Raw genomic sequence first — 19,167 nt, 5'->3', positions numbered from 1 at the left:
AACAGGTGGGCAGCTAACGTATTTAAATACTTATGCAGAAAGAGCGTTCACTCACAGTGGCGGAAAATAACTAACAAACTAACCAGTAAGTATACCGGACACGAGGACGGAGAAAGAAAGAGCATTAAACGACAAGTTAAAAATGCGTTAGTTAAAAATTGGGTTAATTCAATGGAAAGAAGCATAGTCTAGAACTATAACGATAGTGGAAAAGGCAGATCAGGAAAAAAATTTTCTATGATAACTAAGCAGGCAGTGCCCTACTCTTTGAAGCTAGGTCAGGGTGTCTTAGAACGCGCAGCTACAAAAACAAATTCAACGAAGATGACGAGACATTTTCTGTGCTTGGTAGATCTGTAGAAACAATTGAACACCTCATACTCAAATGTGATGGTAACCATACGGATGTCAATGCAGGCACAGTCACTCTTCCTGGCGCCCTAGGGTTTAAAGATTACAATGGTCATGTAAATAAATCTGAAGTGGAAGTCAGGAAAAAGCGATTGGAGGATTGGTGGCTGAAAAGCAGAGATATGACATCAGGTTAGTAGTGTAGGAAACCGTAGTGAAAAAAGATGGCGAATCGTAATGAGAACTAACAACACAGTTGAACAAAAATAAAGAAAAAAAGCTAAGCATCGTGCAAAGGGGGCGCTCCTATCCATCTATCCGTTGCTCCGGCTCCCGTCTCGTGGAATTTACCACTTTTGTCCCCTATAGTGCATATATAATGCACGCCACGGCTCCTGATAGAATCAAAGGGAGATCGCAGAGACCTATAAAAACCTGCAACTGTCTGCGGTCCTTGCGAGGACAATATTTGTAGCCTGCATTATGCGCTTTATAAAGGCTTTTAAACATTGTAATACAGCACATAAAATAGGGCGGAAGACGCAAAATCACATTTTTAATGAGGGTGGCTTTCGAGCAAAGCACATGAAAACTCGGAAACTCTTACAAGCCGTTATCTGAGGTACGAAGTTTGGGTCTCAAACGGCAACATTTAATAAACCTACATGCGAGAACGAAGAAGTAAAGGCCATCACGCTAATTACAGCACTATAAGTTCACTGTAAGCGCGACTTTGCGCACACGCCAGCAGGTGCGGGCGATGTGAAGTGATACTCGCGAGCGCGCGCCACTGCCTGTGGGTCGTAATCCTGTAAAAGCTCTAAAAATCGTGTTTCTGATTTTTTGAGCACCTGCTCTAAAAGCCGGCTTTTTATTGCACGCATGTGCTCTTATTAGGAGAGCGCGCACAGACTTAGACATGTCTTAGCGTACTAGTCCCGGTTCGGGCCTTTCTAAATCAGCCGCCTGATAGATGGATGTACAAAGAGAGAAATATGCGATTAAAATAAGGACCACTATGACAAGTGCCGGAGCGTGCAACTAAGCGCTGTCCGGAGCTCAGTCGGAGAGGTTAGGCCGTTCCTTCAGAACAGGAGAACCAGCTGAGAACAACCCAGTAGCAAAACGAACTGTAACACGTTATATACAAAGCGTTTCACCTAGGATTTTATGCAATTTTTTAAAGTAAGCTTTTTGAGTTATGAGAGCACTTGTTCACTGTCAGAGGTGTACCACATCATAATATAGGCTAGTTATGCATATTGAAAGCCGCGTAGCCCACCGTAAGTTATATCCATATCAGTTTTTAGAATTTCGAAAACCCAGTAACCCTCGGCGCTGTGTCCCAACAAATACTGGCTATACAGCGCCAAAATACATGCGCGAAACTTGCAGGTAAAGCAACCTCTCCAGTGCAAGTGACTCCTCGATATGGCCAAAATTTGTTCGGCCACAACGCCGAGAGAAACCGCGGTTTCGAAATTCTAAAAATTGGTATGGACATTAGTTGTTACGGCGGACTACAAGCATCTGAGTAATTTGAGAGCTTAATAGTAATAGTAAAAAATTTAACTAGTCAGGCATTAGTTAACCATCCTCTTAGCAAATCTTAGCTGTGTTCTCAGGTAGTACACCGCTGACAAATCTATGCGAAAAAGCGCCTTCAACTAAAACAGCCTATTTTTTTATAAATAGTGCAAAGTCTTAGGTGAAACACCCTGTATATGAAGCATGAGGAGTATACACAGCTTACCTTGTTTTGCCCATAGACCGATCGGCAAAAAAACCAGCAAGTACTCACGCGCATTACTAGGGCGACCACCTAGGAGGATGCAGGATAGTAGGTAAACAACGGAACGCAGAGCGCTCAGTACGTATTCATCAGTGAAACAAATTTCCAGTATGCACTGTTTTACTCTTTAAATATGTTCAAGTAATGCTCTTGTTTAGGCGAGTTGGTTTATCTTTGAACGGGTACGTACTTTCGCGAAGAAGACGGGACACAACAAAGAAGACACACTCTGTACATTTCGTTACTCTGCCCGTGTACTCATGTACAGACCACCATGTACAGAGCGCCATGTACTCTGTACATGGCGCTCTGTACATGCCTTGTGTGTCGCTTTGTTGTGTCCGTCTTCGCGCAAGTACGTGTCCATTTTTAAATATGCAGCATGTATTTTAAAAAGAATTTTTTTTTTGTATAGAGGAGGACCAAATTCCCGGCACTTCCGGTGTAGCTGCTAGAACAAAAATTACTCTTTTCGTGAACAAGTGTCCGTTAAGACTCTTTAACTGGTGTCCTTTTAAGACAACCGTTAATGCCACCTTAAAGATATACTAGTAACTTTGCGCACATTTCTTACAGGGTATCTTTGGAACGATTTGTTTCCGAAGGGCCTAGTGTATGCACCAATGTGGCAAAGAAAAGACGGCAGAAAATATGTATATGACATGTGTGGTGATATGATAATAGAGAGGGAACGTCTGCTTTTTGTCACAAGGAAATGGGTGAGCTGCTAACAGAATCGCCAAACTTCCACAGGTCTTAAAACCTGTACTAAAGGCACTTTTCATGTTAATTTATGAAAAAATGGAAAATACAGAAGAAATGACGCAGCACAATTATAGCTGAGGTAAGCTATGCCATATTTAAAACTTTTATCCTCTGCCAGAAAAAAAAAGCGGAATTTACTGCAGTTGCCCGAAAACAATTCGCGCTTCACAGGACGGGGGCTGTTTCTTCTTGCCCCTGCCCACCCCCCACCCCCCCACCCCTCCCGACGACAGCACCTCTTAGATCTGCCTCGCCCGTCAGTAAAGAATTGCATGACAAGACTAGCAGCAGAAGGCTTGCCCGGTATTATTTGAGTTAGCTCTTTCCTTGCCACGAGCAAACAGCCAAAAGAGAGTGTTATTCACAAAATGTTTTTTCACATAATAATAAAACAATTTTCTACCGCTTCAAGATGGCGCGTAACGCTTCTAGCCACCCTCCGGGATCTTCCCGCGGCAGCCACTTTCTGTTTGTCCATTCCTCCGCTCTCGCCGTGGCAGGTGGCGTTTCCTTCTGCTACTACCTGCCACGGTTGTCTGATGGCATGTTACGCCGACCGCGCTGATGCCGATGACTACGAGGAAGAATGTAGTAACGGTCTCCAAAGAGCTGCGCTGTAAAAGAAAAACGCTGGGAAAAAATCGTGCACCACGAGAGATGAAAACGTCATTTTCGCGATTTCGGAAAACTGCAAGTTTCGAGCCATGCAGGACAAAGCATGAAAGCTTGCTCGAGACATTAGCTTTCTATATCATTCGTATAGAATAATTCTGAGCTAAAGTTAGTGAGGGGAAAAACTTTATTCGAGATTAGAATTTCACACCGAAAAAAACATTGTGGACATCACCGAAAAATCTCTGTTCTAGAAACAAAGGCACTTTCCAGGACAATCATGGGACAATATAGAGTAAGTATACTTGACGTTGATACTTTTTTCGAGCACTCTTCGGTCCTTTCTACAAACAATACGGGAGAAATTGTAACTTCTACCAGAATATCCGGCAACGAATAGAAGGATAACTGCAGCTCCTGAGGCCTGCTTTTCGTTTCAGAAATCAACCTCCACTCAAATCACTCTTCGAGTAGAGCAGAAAATGGAGGATTTGAGAATCTCGAAGGTAACACCTACGCTACTTCGAGGTCTCCTCGGCCGCCACTGCGCTTGTAAACACGCTAGATGCAGAATCGTTCCCTCAATGGTACTCGATGTGTGGATTTCGTTCTACCCGTCAACTAAGCTCTTCGCCAAAGTGGATGCAATGTGGATGCAGAGAAACCATGCACCAAAGCTTGGTGACGGCCTCAATCCGTTTGACCCGGAATTCCTGGCGCGTTATTATTTTACAAGTACGACCGTCGCTGTCCTGTCTCCTCAGGTAATTTGTCGCTGATGCCGAGCACGGAGAACTGTGTTCAGTCAGTTGCTCACTCCAGTGCTGTGGCTGATGATCCCATAGAGAGTCTATAGACTTTTTGTCGACTCTATTGCCTTCCTTAGATATATCCTGTCTATTCACAGTCTATAGACAAAGTCTACTAAAAACTGTATGGCAATAAAACTAGATTGTCTATAGGATTTATATTGCATGTAGACTATTCTCTAGGATTTCTCGATAGAGAAAAGTCTATGGACAGTCCTCATATTGTCCAAAGAAATTGTTGTAAGGCATTGTGTCGCCTCTGGCTTGGTGTAGCTTTCACCAACCATTACTCATTCTTAATCGGTATGGCTGATAGCCCTGCATGTACCATCTGCGGGAATGACGAGACTATAACCCACATTATTTGTGGCTGCCCTGCCTACACCACCGAAAGTGTCTAGATCCATGCCCACTGACGGAAATGAAGATTCTCGGCCAGTGGCCGCGGCGAGGCGATCGTCGGCGGTGAAGGCCTCCAAGGCACTGCTCCACTTCTTGAGAAGTTCTGGCCTGCACGATAGGCTGTGACTTCAACGAACACTATCGTTTTAGAGTGACTTCAATTTTCTGTTACTCTCCTTTCTCTTTCTTCTTTTTATCCCCTCACTCCTTTCTCTCCGGGTAGGGTAGCAAACCGATTATTCTTCCGGTTAACCTCCCTGCCTTTCCTCTTCTACCTCCTCCTCCTCCTTGTAAGGCATCGCACTACGCTTCTATGGCACGGGCACAAGTCGTCACTTGAAACCTTAGCAACGTTTCGCAGCCTACCATGTGCTGAAGTTCAGCGCATCTTTCGGGTAATCGAGAGCTCGCCCTCAGCAGAGAGCAGCGCATTTGTGGGGAACGGCGCATTGCACCGAGAGGCTCTGGAGGCGCGGCTGAGCAGTGGAAAAAACAGCGGTGCTGCACGCATCTATGGCTCCTCCGTTCGCCTTAGGGTACGAACATCTTCAGACGCCGTTGCACTCGTTCTATATGGGAAGGATATTAGAGAGTTTTTTTCACGTACGTAGAAGCTTCACGTACGTAGAGCGCTTACGGGTCACCAGTGCGCATGCACAGAACGTGAAGTGTCTGCGTGGGTCTCACGGACGTACGTGAGATTCGGATCTTTTCGTTGCAGTCTTCACGTTGCTCGCGTACGTGGCGTTGGCAAGATGGCGGCGCCCTGCCCGCCCGGTTCAGAGTGAATGCAGCTTCGTCCCTAATCCCTCGACATGATATCGTGCTGTAAACTGCTGTATTTGTCTTCAGTTGGCCCATTCTTGCTCTCGAATGAAGTTTTAGGCGATAACTAGCTTTTGTTTAACAGATAGAAATCCGTTTCAGCAGCTCCTAAGCCTGACGGAGAAGCGTTTGTGGTCGTCATAGCAAAGGAAGACCGAATGTGCCGAGGGTCTCGCGAGACCACGCGAGGCTCGAAACCTCGCGAGATATAGCGAGACCCTCGGCACAGTCAGCGGGAAAAGCAAGACCGCGCACATTTTGGCTCCATATGCACACGTTGTGAACATAAGTGGGACACCAGCGCGCCTTCACTTCTCGAAAAGCGATGATTTAAATATGCTGCGGGACGGCAGGGAATGCAATCCCTTTGAAGATAACATGCAACATACAGTGTGGTGGACAGAAATTGCTCAACTTTTGCCAGAAGAAAGGGGGAAAGTATTTACGGCCCGCACTTGCGCGACCGAACGGACCTGCTACAGCCGCACTGTGGCTTGGCCTGGCTCGGCTCCTAGCGGATCGTCTAAACAAAATTAGTTTTGTTTATCTGTACTAGATGGCGCGGAATAACATGCTAGAGCATTTTTTAGGTTCTATGGCAGGTTTACACAGTTTGCGTCCCGTACGTGTAGCTAAAACTGTACGAAGCGGCACGAGCGTACGCTACGTAGACTGCTCACGTTTACGCACGTAAAACTAAAACTGTCTATTCGCTGTCAGCACAAGGTCACTGATTGGCAGCACAGACGTTAGAGCCAACTAACGTTCTGCTTTCTATGTGTTTCAGTGCTATAGTGAGGATTAAGATAATCGTATCAATTTGGTTTGGTTTACGGGGTTTAACATCCCAAAGCGACTCAGGCTATGAGGGACTCCGTAGTGAAAGGCTCCGGAAATTTCGACCACCTGGGTTTCTTTAACGTGCATTGACAGCGCACAGTACACGGGCCTCTAGAATTCCGCCTCCATCGAAATTCAGCCACCGTAGCCGGGATGGAACCCGCGTCTTTCGGGTCAGCAGCCGAGCACCGTAACCACTGAGCCTCCGCGGCGGGGCAATCGTACCAATTTATGTAATTTATAACTGAGATGAAGTTTTCGGTAAAGAGCGAAAGCATCTCATAAACAAAAAGTTCGTGCAGACGCATGACTGGAATTGTGCAATCTATACAGAAAAGTGGAACCGTTCATGCCGCTTTTCAAGAGGAAATGGTTCGGCACTATGTCGTGAAAAAAAGAACTATTTCCGCTTCGAAACTGGCAAGAAAACATAGGAAGCATTGTCTAAATTTCATTTAACGGATTTCTACATCAGGAGGATCTGGATTAAGTCCCATTTTATTTGCCATTTTTAACTTTTTTTTTATCGCCTTCCGAATGAACAGCAAGATTATCAGGCGGCAAGTCCAGAATGTTCATATTGCTCAGCACTCGTTGGACAGCGCATGCATAACGTACACACTGTTGCAATGCCCTCACATCCAAGGGACAGCAAGTTGTCGTGTGTTCCTTCACCGGCGCTCGAGCGCCTTCTCTTCCACCGTGGCTTGTGGCGGAAACACCTTGTCTTTTTCTGCCATTGAGTTTTGTTTTGTGTTGAAGTATGTGAAATTGCGCGATATCTATCGCCGGAGTAAACGGGAGTCCCGTCCCATTGCCCCAGGATACCGCAATGGAGAAGTTGCCATCAACGTGTGGCTCGATTTTTGACACAGCCCCGTACGACTTTGCGGAGCGGTCGAACATGTGGCCGGAAATAATGGCGGAACGCAGCATCGTTTTTTGTTTTTTTATTTAGCGGCAACATAGGCGAGAGCGATAATCCTCTTTTTGGCAATTGTGCGCTCTTACGGCCCCTAGAAACCCAGCTGTTGAATACTCGGCGAAGTGAAAATGCAAGCAGTGGACTGTTTTCAAAGCTGCGCCTTCATTCATGTACAGATATTTACAGGCAGATTTTTTTTTATAGCGCGGAGTAAAACTGGTGGTCTTCCTGCAAAGTTTTCTAATTTATGACAAAGAGGCCCGATCTTTAAAACAACCTCATGCGACTGCCAAACTCCTGGCAGACCTCGTACCCGGTAGTGATTTCTAAGTTTTCTGTAGTGAATACTGCATCCCATAGGCAGCGCCCTGAATTACAGAAGGCACAACTATCCGCGCATGTAATTTGATTTGCATTAAAACAGCCCGGCTTGATTGAAAGGATATGAAACTTTTACCTCAAGGTGGAAGAGTATAAAACTGGTCCCAAAGCGAAGCGCGCGCCTTCAATTCCAAGGAGCACAGCAAAAATTCTTGCTTGCATTATTGTTAGAAGTTACGCAGATAGAAGTTACGCGAGGGGATTCTTGTTTCTACTTATTAAGGAAGCTGACCAGGAAAAAAAAAGTTTATTACGATAAGACACTCCGCCAGCGGAGTAGGCAGCTCAACCTCGTTTTATCAGTTTGAGTTCCAATTCCAACCGCTACTTTTCTAAGCGAAAAATATCTCGTAAAATTGAGCAGGCGAAACGTGGCGCGCTTTAGAGATTATATTTTAGAGGCAAAAAAATACCGCAACGTTTTACTGTTGCGGTAGGATTACCATCTAGTGAAGCACTTTCATGAAAATTTCGAAGGAAATGCGAACCAATAAAGTTGGCAATTTTGTGTAAATTTTGAATGAATTAAACTTGTCCATCCAAAGTAACAATTTTCCAAATGGTAGCGAAGGTAACACAAATGAGAATGGAAAGTTTCAGCGCATAGCTTTGTGCATATAGGCAATATTAGCGCAGAATTAAGGGGAAAAAACGGAGGCTCTACAGAAATTGCTGTTTTATACGCAGTTGCAAAATTGCAGTTTTGCGAAATTGCGGGGGGACGTTTTCTACTTCTGATTAAATACCTCCTTCTTTTGCAGAAGAGCGCATCCTAGAAAACACAGGCCCATTCTTTAGTGCGGAATATTTTTCCAACACCTATAACTTAAAGACGAAATGACAGCTGGTGATTAACCTACTCTTCATATCGAAAGATAGGACAGGGGAGGTAGATTTTATTTTCCTCCCTTTGGACCCAATTCTAAGCGATTCGTCACCAGAGTCCTTCTGGTGGAGCACACAAGTACAAATAGTGTTCACACAGGACATCCCGCTTACGCATATTTCAGGCGCAGTGCTGTGGTTTTGCACAGGATACACGCAGCAGAAATAAAAAAGGGATGCGACGTCTTCGCCAGACGTCGGAGTCAGAGGTTGCCTAACAGGCCATGAAGCAGGAACGGATGTGCACACCTTTATACTGCCAGGAAATTACGTTGCTCAGTGGCCTGCCGTGGCAAGCAGAACTTCTATCATTCCATAGACGAATGCCCAAAGCGTGAGAAATATATATATTTATGCCTTTTTCGGCCAGATTATGGTTTAAATACGATTTGTTGCGTTAAAAATTGACCACCGGCCGCGCTAATTGCTATCTAATATCTTAAGCACACGAGCTGCAGCCAGCTGAATTGAAAGGGAAAGTATAGTGAGGAGAACTAGAGAGGGGAGGGACAGCAAGAAAGGACAGGGGAGAGCTTTGTATACTATATAAGTGCACGCGAGCGGCCCACTGCGCACAATAACTTACAAAAATTGAAGTAAACTGTATGTACAGTCTTTGTCAAAAGTAACCATGCTGCATGGTTTTGCTTTTGAATCATATATTTAAACTATTATGCCAGCCCTCAAGCTCTAAATCTCTGTGTGGTAAGGAGAACCCCTGTCCTCACCTTCAAATAACTTTTCGACCTTAGGGAAAGCCGTAAAGGCTCTACTATACAAATGAGAAGCAAACCACGTAGCCTGGTTAGTTTAAACAAATACTGTACATAGCCGCGCGCACGTATAGCGTCCTGTCTCGGACTAATCGCGCGCGCGGCACACTGCACTAGAAGCCGGGGTGGGGCGCCCGGCCGCGTATACCGTCCGAGGTAGCACCCACGGAGCGTTCATGTCACGCGTGCACTACCTGGCGAAGAGCAAGCGGGAAGTCAAGCCCGCCTGCTCGATGAATGCACAGAGGCAAACCATTGTTCTGTCACGGGTGCGCGCACTGCCGCGCGGCCACAGGAGCGCCTCGAGACTGTCCGGGATGATTCCCAGCGCCCTGCGGGCCACGAGCATCTCGCGACGCGGCACTGCAGAAGCGGTACAGCGAAGGAGCTTGTGCCCCAATGTCGCCACTGCGCCGCAGTCACCGCACGCGTCGCTCTCCTCGCGCGATGCGAGGGCCCGGGTGTTGCTGACGAAGGTGGTCGTAGATCCCCGCACTCACGTCTTCCAGGGCGAGTGGTTCGTCGCTGGGAGGAAGCTGATGTGCGGCGGTGGCGAGCTCGTCGGCTTGTTCATTGCCGCGGATGCCACAGTGGCTGGACACCCACTCCACGCGAATGCTGCATCTACGCTCCCCGAGACGCTCAATTCGCTCGCGTAACTCGCACAGCAACGTGATGCCACGGCGAAGGGTCCGCAGGCGGCTAAGGACGGCACGGGTATTACACAGCAGAGCACACCTGGGAGGCGGTGGAGTAAGGGTGAGCACCAGGTACAAGCCCAGGCGAAGACCCAGTAGCTCCGCCGTAGTCGAAGAGCCCAGGTAAGACACTCTTTGCTGGCGGTGCAGCTGCAGGGCGGGGATGGTGGCGACTGCGGTGAGCGAGCAGCTTTTGCTCTCCACGGAGCCGTCAGTGAATACAAGCAGATGGTCGCGCAGTTGCTCGTAGATGACGGCTCCGGCTAGCTGCTACACCGCACAGTGGTGTGCTGCGTTTTCCCGCGATGCCGATGATCTCTCGCTGTACCTCCGTCGTGAGGGGCCAGGGGGAGCAGAGGACGTAGGGGGGCCTGGCGTGCGTCAGCTGATCATGTTCGTGCAGTGTCGAGCCCATTCTTGAGCGCGGGTAGACGAACGCGTTGCAGGAGTTCCCCACCGTCTGGTGCGCGGTGAAGGCGGACGATGTGGTGCAGCCAGCGCTGGGTGGCCTGTAGCTGCAGCGGCCACGCGCCCGCCTCGGCCAGTGTCGCCTCGCATTGCGTGTGTTTTGTGTGTTTTGTTTTGTTTTATGGCGCATAAGCGACTAAGGCTATCATGCGCCAAGCTCAGGGTATAAAATTGTTTTATATAGGATGTTGTACAAAAGTCTAAATGAACGGCGGTGTAAAGGGCCTAAAAAGTTAATTCCTGCAACCTAGTAAAAATATGAGAAAATTGTAGAAGTGACTGATGGTAAAAGCTTTAAATAGGGTCGGTAACCTCAGCAGCCATCCTTGGCTGGACAAGGATCTCGAGGTTCCCACCCGATGGAATAGGGACCTCAGCCATCTTCTCAGGAATGAGACAGTGGCTGAGGTGTTTCAAAAACAAGTAAGGCAAGATGAGGTATGTCAATAAATTGTAAAGCACGGGGTTAAATGCATGTTTCTAGAATTTATGTGTTAGAGTTGTTGTAACCTATAGTTTGTTTAGAATATTTGCTTCTTGTAAAAAGTTAAATGTGCAAGACAAGTCGACAAGTGCATTCTCTCCCAAAACCAGTGATGGATGAAAAGGGATTTGTTCACTGTAAAACCGTGTGAAATGTTTCTTCCTCAGTGTTTCGAGCTTTCGACATGAGTATAGCAAATGGTTCACGGTGAGGTCGTCTCCGCATGCATCACATATAGGTTTGTCTTGTTTTGCTAGTATGAAGTTGTGTGTGAGGTGTGTGTGTCCTATGCGAAGACGGCATAAAATGACTTCCTTAATGCGTTCCTGGTGAGTACATGTTTTCCATTCGCCCAACACAGGCTTAACCAAGTGGAGTTTATTATTTATTGTATTATTCCATGTTGCCTGCCATTTATCCCTTAGTTTAAAATGTACTAATTTCATGTAATCCTTAAACGGTAAATCTACTTTCTCGATTTGTTTGTTCCGGGCTTGAGCTGCGCATACGTCTGCTCTTTCATTTCCTTTTATACCGACGTGGCTAGGGACCCAACAGAATTTGACGTTTAGTCCGTGGGCAGTGGCTGTTATTATGTTACATATGATGTCGCCGAGTAGTGGCGTGACTGCATTTCTGATGTGAAGCGCTGTGAGTACACTGAGCGAATCTGTGAAAATAACGCTGTTGCTTATGTTCTCATTTACTATTTTCTCTACCGCAACCCAGATGGCATAACATTCAGCAGTGAAGATGGATGCATACTGCGGAAGTCTTATTATTTTTTCCCATCTTCCTTGTACTACGGCACTTCCAACACAATCGGCTGTTTTTGAACCGTCAGTATAAAAAGTTTCAAAGCCACTGTACCTTTCCTCGAGTGCGAGGAATTCTTGGATGATGTGTTGTGAGGGAGTTTGTGTTTTTCGGAACTGTGTAAGCGTGAGATCGCAGTCGGTGTGAAAATTATTCCATGGGGCAAGTGGGTCCCGTCTTTGAGCCATGTTAGGTAATGTGTCAGCTATGCCAAGATTCTGGCATATCTCTTCGAACCTTAAAATCAGAGGCCTGGTAGCTTGTGGTTTGTTCCTGAATATTATTCTAGAAGGGCACTTTGTTACGATGGAATAACAGATGTGTTTTGGCAAGGATCTCACTTTGAAAACATATGTACATGTAAGGGCGTTTCTTCTGACTTCTAGTGGGGGTTCATTTGTCTCGACGTAGAGACTGGTTATGGGCGATGTTCTGTAAGCGCCGCATGAAAGGCGAAGGCCTGAGTTATGCGTAGGGTCTAGTTTCTTCAGATAAGATGGCCGTGCTGATCCGTACACTACGCATCCGTAGTCTAAGATGGAACGTGTCAAGGAGCGATAGATGTGTAGGAGGCATGCTCTATCAGACCCCCAGTGTTTTCGAGACAGTACTTTCATTATGTTAAGTGATTTAGTGGCTTTCTTTTTTAGGTTATTTATGTGGGGTAGGAATGTAAGTTTTCTGTCAAATGTTACGCCCAAAAATTTATGCTCCTTTTTAATAGGCAGCACTGTTTCATTTAAGTGGAGTGTGGGGTCGGTCTGTAAGCCTCTCTTCAGTGAAAAAAGAACGGCGACTGTTTTTTGAGGGGAAAACTTGAAACCATTTTTTTCAGCCCAAATTGCCAGTTTGTTTAACGTCAGCTGTATTTGTCGTTCACATGTTGAGAGGTTCGTGGAGGTGTACGCTATTTGGAGATCATCAACGTATGTAGAATACATAATAGACTTTGGCATTATTTTCGCAAGAGAATTCATTTTCACAATAAAGAGAGTTGTACTCAGAATACACCCCTGGGGCACTCCATTTTCTTGACTAAAATTTTTCGAGAGTGTTGAGCCAAGGCGGACTTGGAATGAACGGTCAGAGAGGAAATCCTTTATGCAGTTTAGCATCCTGCCGCAGATGCCTAGATCTGCAAGGTCACGAAGAATACCGAACCTCCATGTGGTGTCGTAAGCTTTTTCCATGTCGAAAAAAACTGCCAGGCAGTGTTGTCCGTGAATAAACGCCTCTCGTACTGTATTTTCAAGGCGGACTAGATGATCGGCCGTTGAGCACGCTTTCCTAAAACCGCATTGATGTATATCAAGCAGTGTACGGGATTCAAGGACGAACATTAACCGGATATTAAGAACACTTTCAAAAGTTTTGGCAAGACAACTTGTGAGCGCTATGGGTCTATAACTACCGGGGGAACTTGGTGGCTTTCCGGGTTTAAGGAAAGGTACAATTACTGCTTTCTTCCATTCCTCAGGTAGCTTCCCGGAGACCCATATTTTATTAAAAAACTTTAAAAGTGCTTCTACAGCAGGTTCTGAAAGATGGGCTAACATCTCATAATGGACTTTATCAGGCCCGGGTGCTGTTTGCTTTCCGGTGCAGAGTACTCTATTGATTTCTTCAAACGTTATTAAACTGTTGTATGTCTCATTCAACCTGCTATTCGTGGGAAGTCTTTGTTTTTCAGCAGTGTTTTTGTATTTTAGAAATGAGTCGGTATAGTGGAGGGAACTAGAAACTTGAGAGAAGTGCTCTCCCAAAATGTCTGCCTGTTCTTTGATGTTTGTTTGTCTGTCGGGGTCTGTCAGAAAAGGGATTGTGAAAGCGGAGAAGCACCCATTTAATCTACGCACTTGTTCCCACATTTTTTTCGACGTAATTGAGCTCTTTATTGATGACACAAACTTTTGCCATGATTCTTTTTCAGCTATGCGGCGTATATACCGGGCATTAGCTTTCGCTTTTTTAAAATTTATAAAGTTTTCCTGCGTTGGGTATCGTCGGAAAATCCCCCAGGCTTTATTTTGTTTCTGTTTTGCTTCTCTACATGTTTGTGTGTACCAGGGTTTATGGCCTGGTCGTACCGTTCCCGAAGTCTGAGGAATGGCTAATTGTGCTGCAGCAATAATACATGAGGTAAATATTTCGTTGAGTTCATCTATACTAGAATACTCTGTGGATATTTTATCGAGGCTGGCCTCAGCTCGGAAAAGTTCCCAGTCGGCTAAATGAAGCTTCCAGCGGCGTGGTTTTGTCAGGGTTACTGATGGTGGTGATGACATGTTAATGATAACTGGCAGGTGGTCGCTTCCATACGGATTGTCTAAAACATCCCAGTTAAAATCATTAAAAATAGAAGGCGAACTAAAAGACAGGTCTAAACAGCTCATTTTTCTAGTGCTGGGACTGCAATACGTTTGTTTCCCTGTATTTAGTAAGCAGACATTGTTGCATAGAATAAAATCTTCTAAAATACGGCCTCTAGTATCTGTTTGTTCGCTGCCCCAATAAGAGGAATGCGCATTAAAATCACCGACTACCAGATACGGCTCTGGTAGCTGTTGTAAAAGTGTTTCTAAGTCATGCAGTGTTACTGATAGTTGCGGCTGTAGATATACCGAGCATATGGTGATGGTTTTAAAATGGAGGACGGTGACTGCAACAGCTTCATACTTGGTTTTTATCTTGATTTCACGGGTTGCAACTCCACTCTGCACAATAATAGCAACACCTCCTGAGAGCCTATCAGCTTGCTCTCGGTCGCACCGAAAGACTTGATACTTCTTTAGGATATTCTGGTGTTTGGGACCTAAGTTTGTCTCCTGTAGGCATAAAGCCATAGGGGAAAATGTGTTTAGAAGTTCTTTTATATCAGAATAGTTATTTAATGCTCCACGACAGTTCCAATGTATAAGGAACGCCATGTTGGATGATTTTTGGGAGTGTCGTAAGGAAGTTACAGTAGAGGATTTGGGGGTGCCATTACTGGGCTCTTGTCTTTTCTTTTTCGCTCAAGCGAGCTGCGCCGCCGCTGAAGCGGGGGCGAGTTTGGCGTTGTGTCCATCGCCTCGCTAGAGGCTCTGGAGGTCCGCGGAGAACCCACGGGTGTGCGGTTTGTAGGCCTCTCCCGACTGGGGGAAGCCTTGCGGGCTGCCAACCCGGAGGCCGGCGGGCCCTTCTTCGAAAGTGGCAGAGCAGCTTTCACTGCATCTGCCCGGGGCGCGGATGGCCCTGCCCCAGGCTCACTGCGTGTGGCCTGGACAGGTGCCGAAGCCTGGTGTGATGCCCCGCCCCGTCGCACCACATCGGCGAAATTTGTTCTTGCTGTGAAGAGGAATGTGCCTTGTGTTTGACTGAATCGTTGACGTGCTTCTTTGAAAGTTATGTTTTCTTTTGTTTTGATGGTTATTATTTCCTTTTCTTTTTTCCAGGTCGGACACGACCTCGAGTACGCGGGGTGATCCCCTTCACAGTTAGGGCACTGCGGTGCTGCATTGCAATTTTCAGACTCATGATCGTGTGATGAACATTTAGCACAAGTTTGGCGGCCACGACAACTCTGGGATCCATGGCCAAATCTCTGGCACTTGAAACACCGGCGAGGATTTGGGATGTATGGTCTGACTGCTATTTTCATATAACCTACCTCTATGGTTTCGGGGAGTTGGCTGGACGCAAAAGAGAGAACTAAGTGCTTTGTTGGAATTTCTTTGTCATGTTTTCGGATTTTTATGCGCTGGACATTTGTGACATTCTGGTCTTTGAGACCTTCCAGCATTTCTTCTTCAGTCAGGGTGAGAAAGTCTTGTTCTGAGCTGACACCTTTGACAGTGTTGAGGGATCTGTGGGCACTGACGGAAACAGGTATTTCTCCAAAGGTTGCTATGTTTGAGAGCTTGGAAAACTGTGTTTTGTCTTTGATTTGCAGTAGTAGGTCCCCACTGGCTAGCTTCGACACCTTGTAGCCAAGGCCCAGTGATTCTGTCAGAGACTTGGAAACTATGAAAGGAGAGATGATTCTTGCTTGCTTTTCTGTTACCTCACTATGTACAACATGGTATCTGGGGAAGACTTCTTTTTTTTGCAGGAACTGCGCAGTGACATCGGTCCGCCCTCGTTTCTGAGGGCGATCATTTGTTTGAGGAAAGGAATCCATAAAAGAAAATTGTTATTCAGCTGTGGTGGCAGCCACCCACCATCGAGCCCAACACGGGGACGGGACAGGAACTTGCACGCAAGTCCTGCCCACGCCAGCTGTACACCTCAACTATAACCTAATATGACTCAACTCAGGGTAGTTGGTCACACACGGTTAACCCTCGCCGCCAGGAAAAAGAGGAAAAAACGAAGAAAACAGGAGGAGACAGGAGAGTTGTAAGAAAGAGATAGGAAAGTGAAAGATAGAGGGGAGGAAAGGAAAAGGCGACTGCCGATTTCCCCCGGTCGGGTCAGGCCGGAGGTGCCGTCTACAGGAAGCTGGGGCCAAAGTGGTGTGTTGCCTCCACCGAGGGGCCTTAAAGGTCCAAACGCTCGGCATCGGCTCAACCACCAGGATCCCCTTTTCCCCGGACACGGCGATGCCACGCACGGCTAAGCGCGGATGCTCGGGTCCGTGGTGACACATGCTCACCATCATCCCCCTGCGGGGATGTCCCTGCGGATGCTCGGGTTAACCCCGTGGTGTCGCCACTCACCAACGTCTGCATGCTGCAGACGCCTCCCTGCGGGGAACCTCGCATTGCGAGTTTCCGCGTAGGCCGAGGCAGGTTCGCAGCGCTTTGCGATGCTGCACCTCCAGTGCCTTCTATGATGGTTTGCGCACCGTGACGAGGGGCAGTGCGTAGAGTCTCGCCCCTAAGGCTGCGGCGTTGTAGAGGCGCAGCGTAGCCTGCTGAGAAATCCCCTGGCCCCGGAGATTGTGCATGGCTGCGGTAGTCCTCTTCACCTGCTGGCAGGCAGGCCCTGGTCGCCGCGGGGCGAAAGGAAAGGCGCTGGTTGTTTTCCAGGCCGAGGTACCGCACGGAGCTCTTCCACGGCAGCGGCGTCCCAACCAACGCCAGCGGCTCCAGGCGGGCGCACCTGCGAGCTCCGCAGGCGATGGCTGTAGACTTTTCCGCGCAAAGCGCCATGCCGAGGCTGCGCAACCGGTCGCCGATAGTGTCAAGGGCCCTCTGGAGACACAGCCTCTCACGCGGGAAGCCTCGCCTGGAGGTCCCAAGAACCACAGAGCGATGTCGTCCGCGTATATGGAGATGTACACGTGGTGCCGGTTGCCTGTGGGCAGACAGCCCGGCACCGCCGACATCGCCACATTGAACAGGAACGAGAGCAACACCGACCCCTGCGGCACGCCTAGATCCACCGGGCGGGGCTGAGAGAGCCCCTCCCACGCGCACGCGAATAGTGCGCGTTGAGGAACCTCTCCACGTGCATATCGCAACAGATCAATCAATAAATCAATCAAAGCAATTTATTCACCAGAAAAATCTGGTTGGCCACCCTGGGCTAAAGGCTGTGCACACAGCTCTACAAAGGCCCAAGGGACCATTACATGGCAGTAGCGAAAAGGTGAAGAGAAAAAAAGCAAGTTGATATTTTAACACATGAAAAGCACACTAAACAACATAAGAGATTCACATTACAATGAGTTACAGTAAAGAACAGGAGATAGAAACCACACTTTGACATTACATATTACACTATAATACCTACAAAAATTAAGACAGTCGGTACAATAGCACGAAACATAAGAATACGTAAGGCAGAAGAGAAAAGTGCAAGTCACAATGGGACATATAAATTAGCAGTTTTCATCGTTATATGCACCAAATAAGTCCTCAGTTTCTTAGAACTAAAATTGGCTATGTGTTTATATTTGTTTAGTATGTAAGGTAGATTATGAGCCAATGATTGTAGCCTATAGTTTATTCTGAAATGCGGTATTTCAAATGCATCAGTGTTCCGAGTTTTAATATTTATACTTCAGTAGGCCAAAGACCCGAGATTTTCTAGAAAGCTTTTAGCACCAGACGTAGAAAAATACATAACCTGCAGTAATTTAAGTTCATATATACGATCAACATATATCATGCTACACGTATCATATACCGGTTATGCCCGCCTCTTCCAGCCTCGCGAGAATTACCGCACGGTGGACGTTGTCAAACGCACTCGACACGTCTCGCAGCAAGAGCAGTGCTACCTGCCGCGCCGCCACGGCGTGCTCGAGTGCGGAGACAAGGTCCTATAGAATCTGCCGCGCAGCGCATCCCGCGAAAGCCTGTCTGACGCTCGTCAAGTCCGCCTCCGCGGCTCGCGCATGCAGGCGTTGGAGCGCCATATGCTCCACCAGCTTACATGCCGCCGACGTTAGCGCCACTGGCCGGTATCAGCTGAGCTCCGTGAGTGGGCGGCCTGTCTTCAGTATCGTGCAGACGACTGCTGTGCGCCACTCGTCAGGTAGCTCCTCGCGTTCCCATACCAGGTTGAGTTGCCGCAGGAGGACTTGACATTGCTCCGCGTCCAGGTTGTGCGGCATCTGGTAGGTAAGCTCGTCTTGCCCGGCGCTGAGCAGCGGGTGCAGCGGCGCAGCGCGTCGTTGAGTTCTGCCGCTGTAAAGAGCGCGTTGCAGGGGCCGTCATTCGGGGCGGGGGAAGAGACCCTGGCATCGAAACTGGGGCGCTATGTGGCTAGTGTAAGGACAGTACTGCCCGCGGGGCGCTGCGGCGCAAACCTGTCAGCGAACTGCTCAGCCAGCTGTTGGTTTGTTTGGCCGCTCGAGATGGCGAGAGCAGCCAGGGGCTGAGGGTTCACCTGAGGTGTAGTGATGCGCCGCAGGGCGGTGAAGAGCCGCCGCGAGCTGCGATCCTTCTCCATCGCCATTATCCATTAAAGCCTCTTTCCTTCCTTCCTTCTCCATCATGTTGTAGAGAGAAGCCCACTGCCGTCGGTAGAGCTTGGCGTGACGCCTTGCCGCTGCCTCTAGCCGATTGTAGATAGTCCAGTCTTCTGGCCTGTCCGTCCGTGGCGCCCTGCGCTCCGCCTTGTCCATTTTCTCGCGCAGATTTAGCAGCTTATTGTCGGGTGCTGGCTGACCTGCCCGCAACCCTGCGTGACGCGTGTCTGCGAGGGCGCTCCTGACAAGAGTGGTGAAGTAATAAGCGCCGGACGCAGCGGCAGCGTCTACCTCTTGGTGGAAGCAGCCCCAATTCGTGATTGCGTACGTATGCATGGTGCGCGCCTCTTCAGCAGTGGGCTCTATGGTGATGGGGAAGTGATGGGGAAGGAACCTGGTGATCTGCGCCGTCGGAAGGTGGGCTGGCCAGTGTTGAGGGGAGT

The 19,167-nt window shown here is 47.8% G+C and overlaps 1 protein-coding gene across 1 annotated transcript; it reads right to left on the bottom strand.

Moving 5' to 3' along the window:
* Positions 1 to 13,362: 13,362 nt before the first annotated feature.
* LOC149347201 (uncharacterized) lies at positions 13,363 to 16,553 on the bottom strand. Its single transcript, XM_089586941.1, has one exon. The coding sequence runs from the start codon at positions 15,983 to 15,985 to the stop codon at positions 14,786 to 14,788; it is 1,200 nt and encodes a 399-aa protein (XP_089443067.1). The 5' UTR covers positions 15,986 to 16,553; the 3' UTR covers positions 13,363 to 14,785.
* Positions 16,554 to 19,167: the final 2,614 nt, after the last annotated feature.

Source organism: Amblyomma mixtum, chromosome 4 (genome assembly GCF_055824585.1).
Source record: "Amblyomma mixtum isolate Tamu chromosome 4, ASM5582458v1, whole genome shotgun sequence".
In the NCBI taxonomy this organism is placed as follows: domain Eukaryota; kingdom Metazoa; phylum Arthropoda; class Arachnida; order Ixodida; family Ixodidae; genus Amblyomma; species Amblyomma mixtum.
Note: the sequence above shows the minus strand (reverse complement) of the source record. Positions and strands in the feature narration are given on the sequence as shown.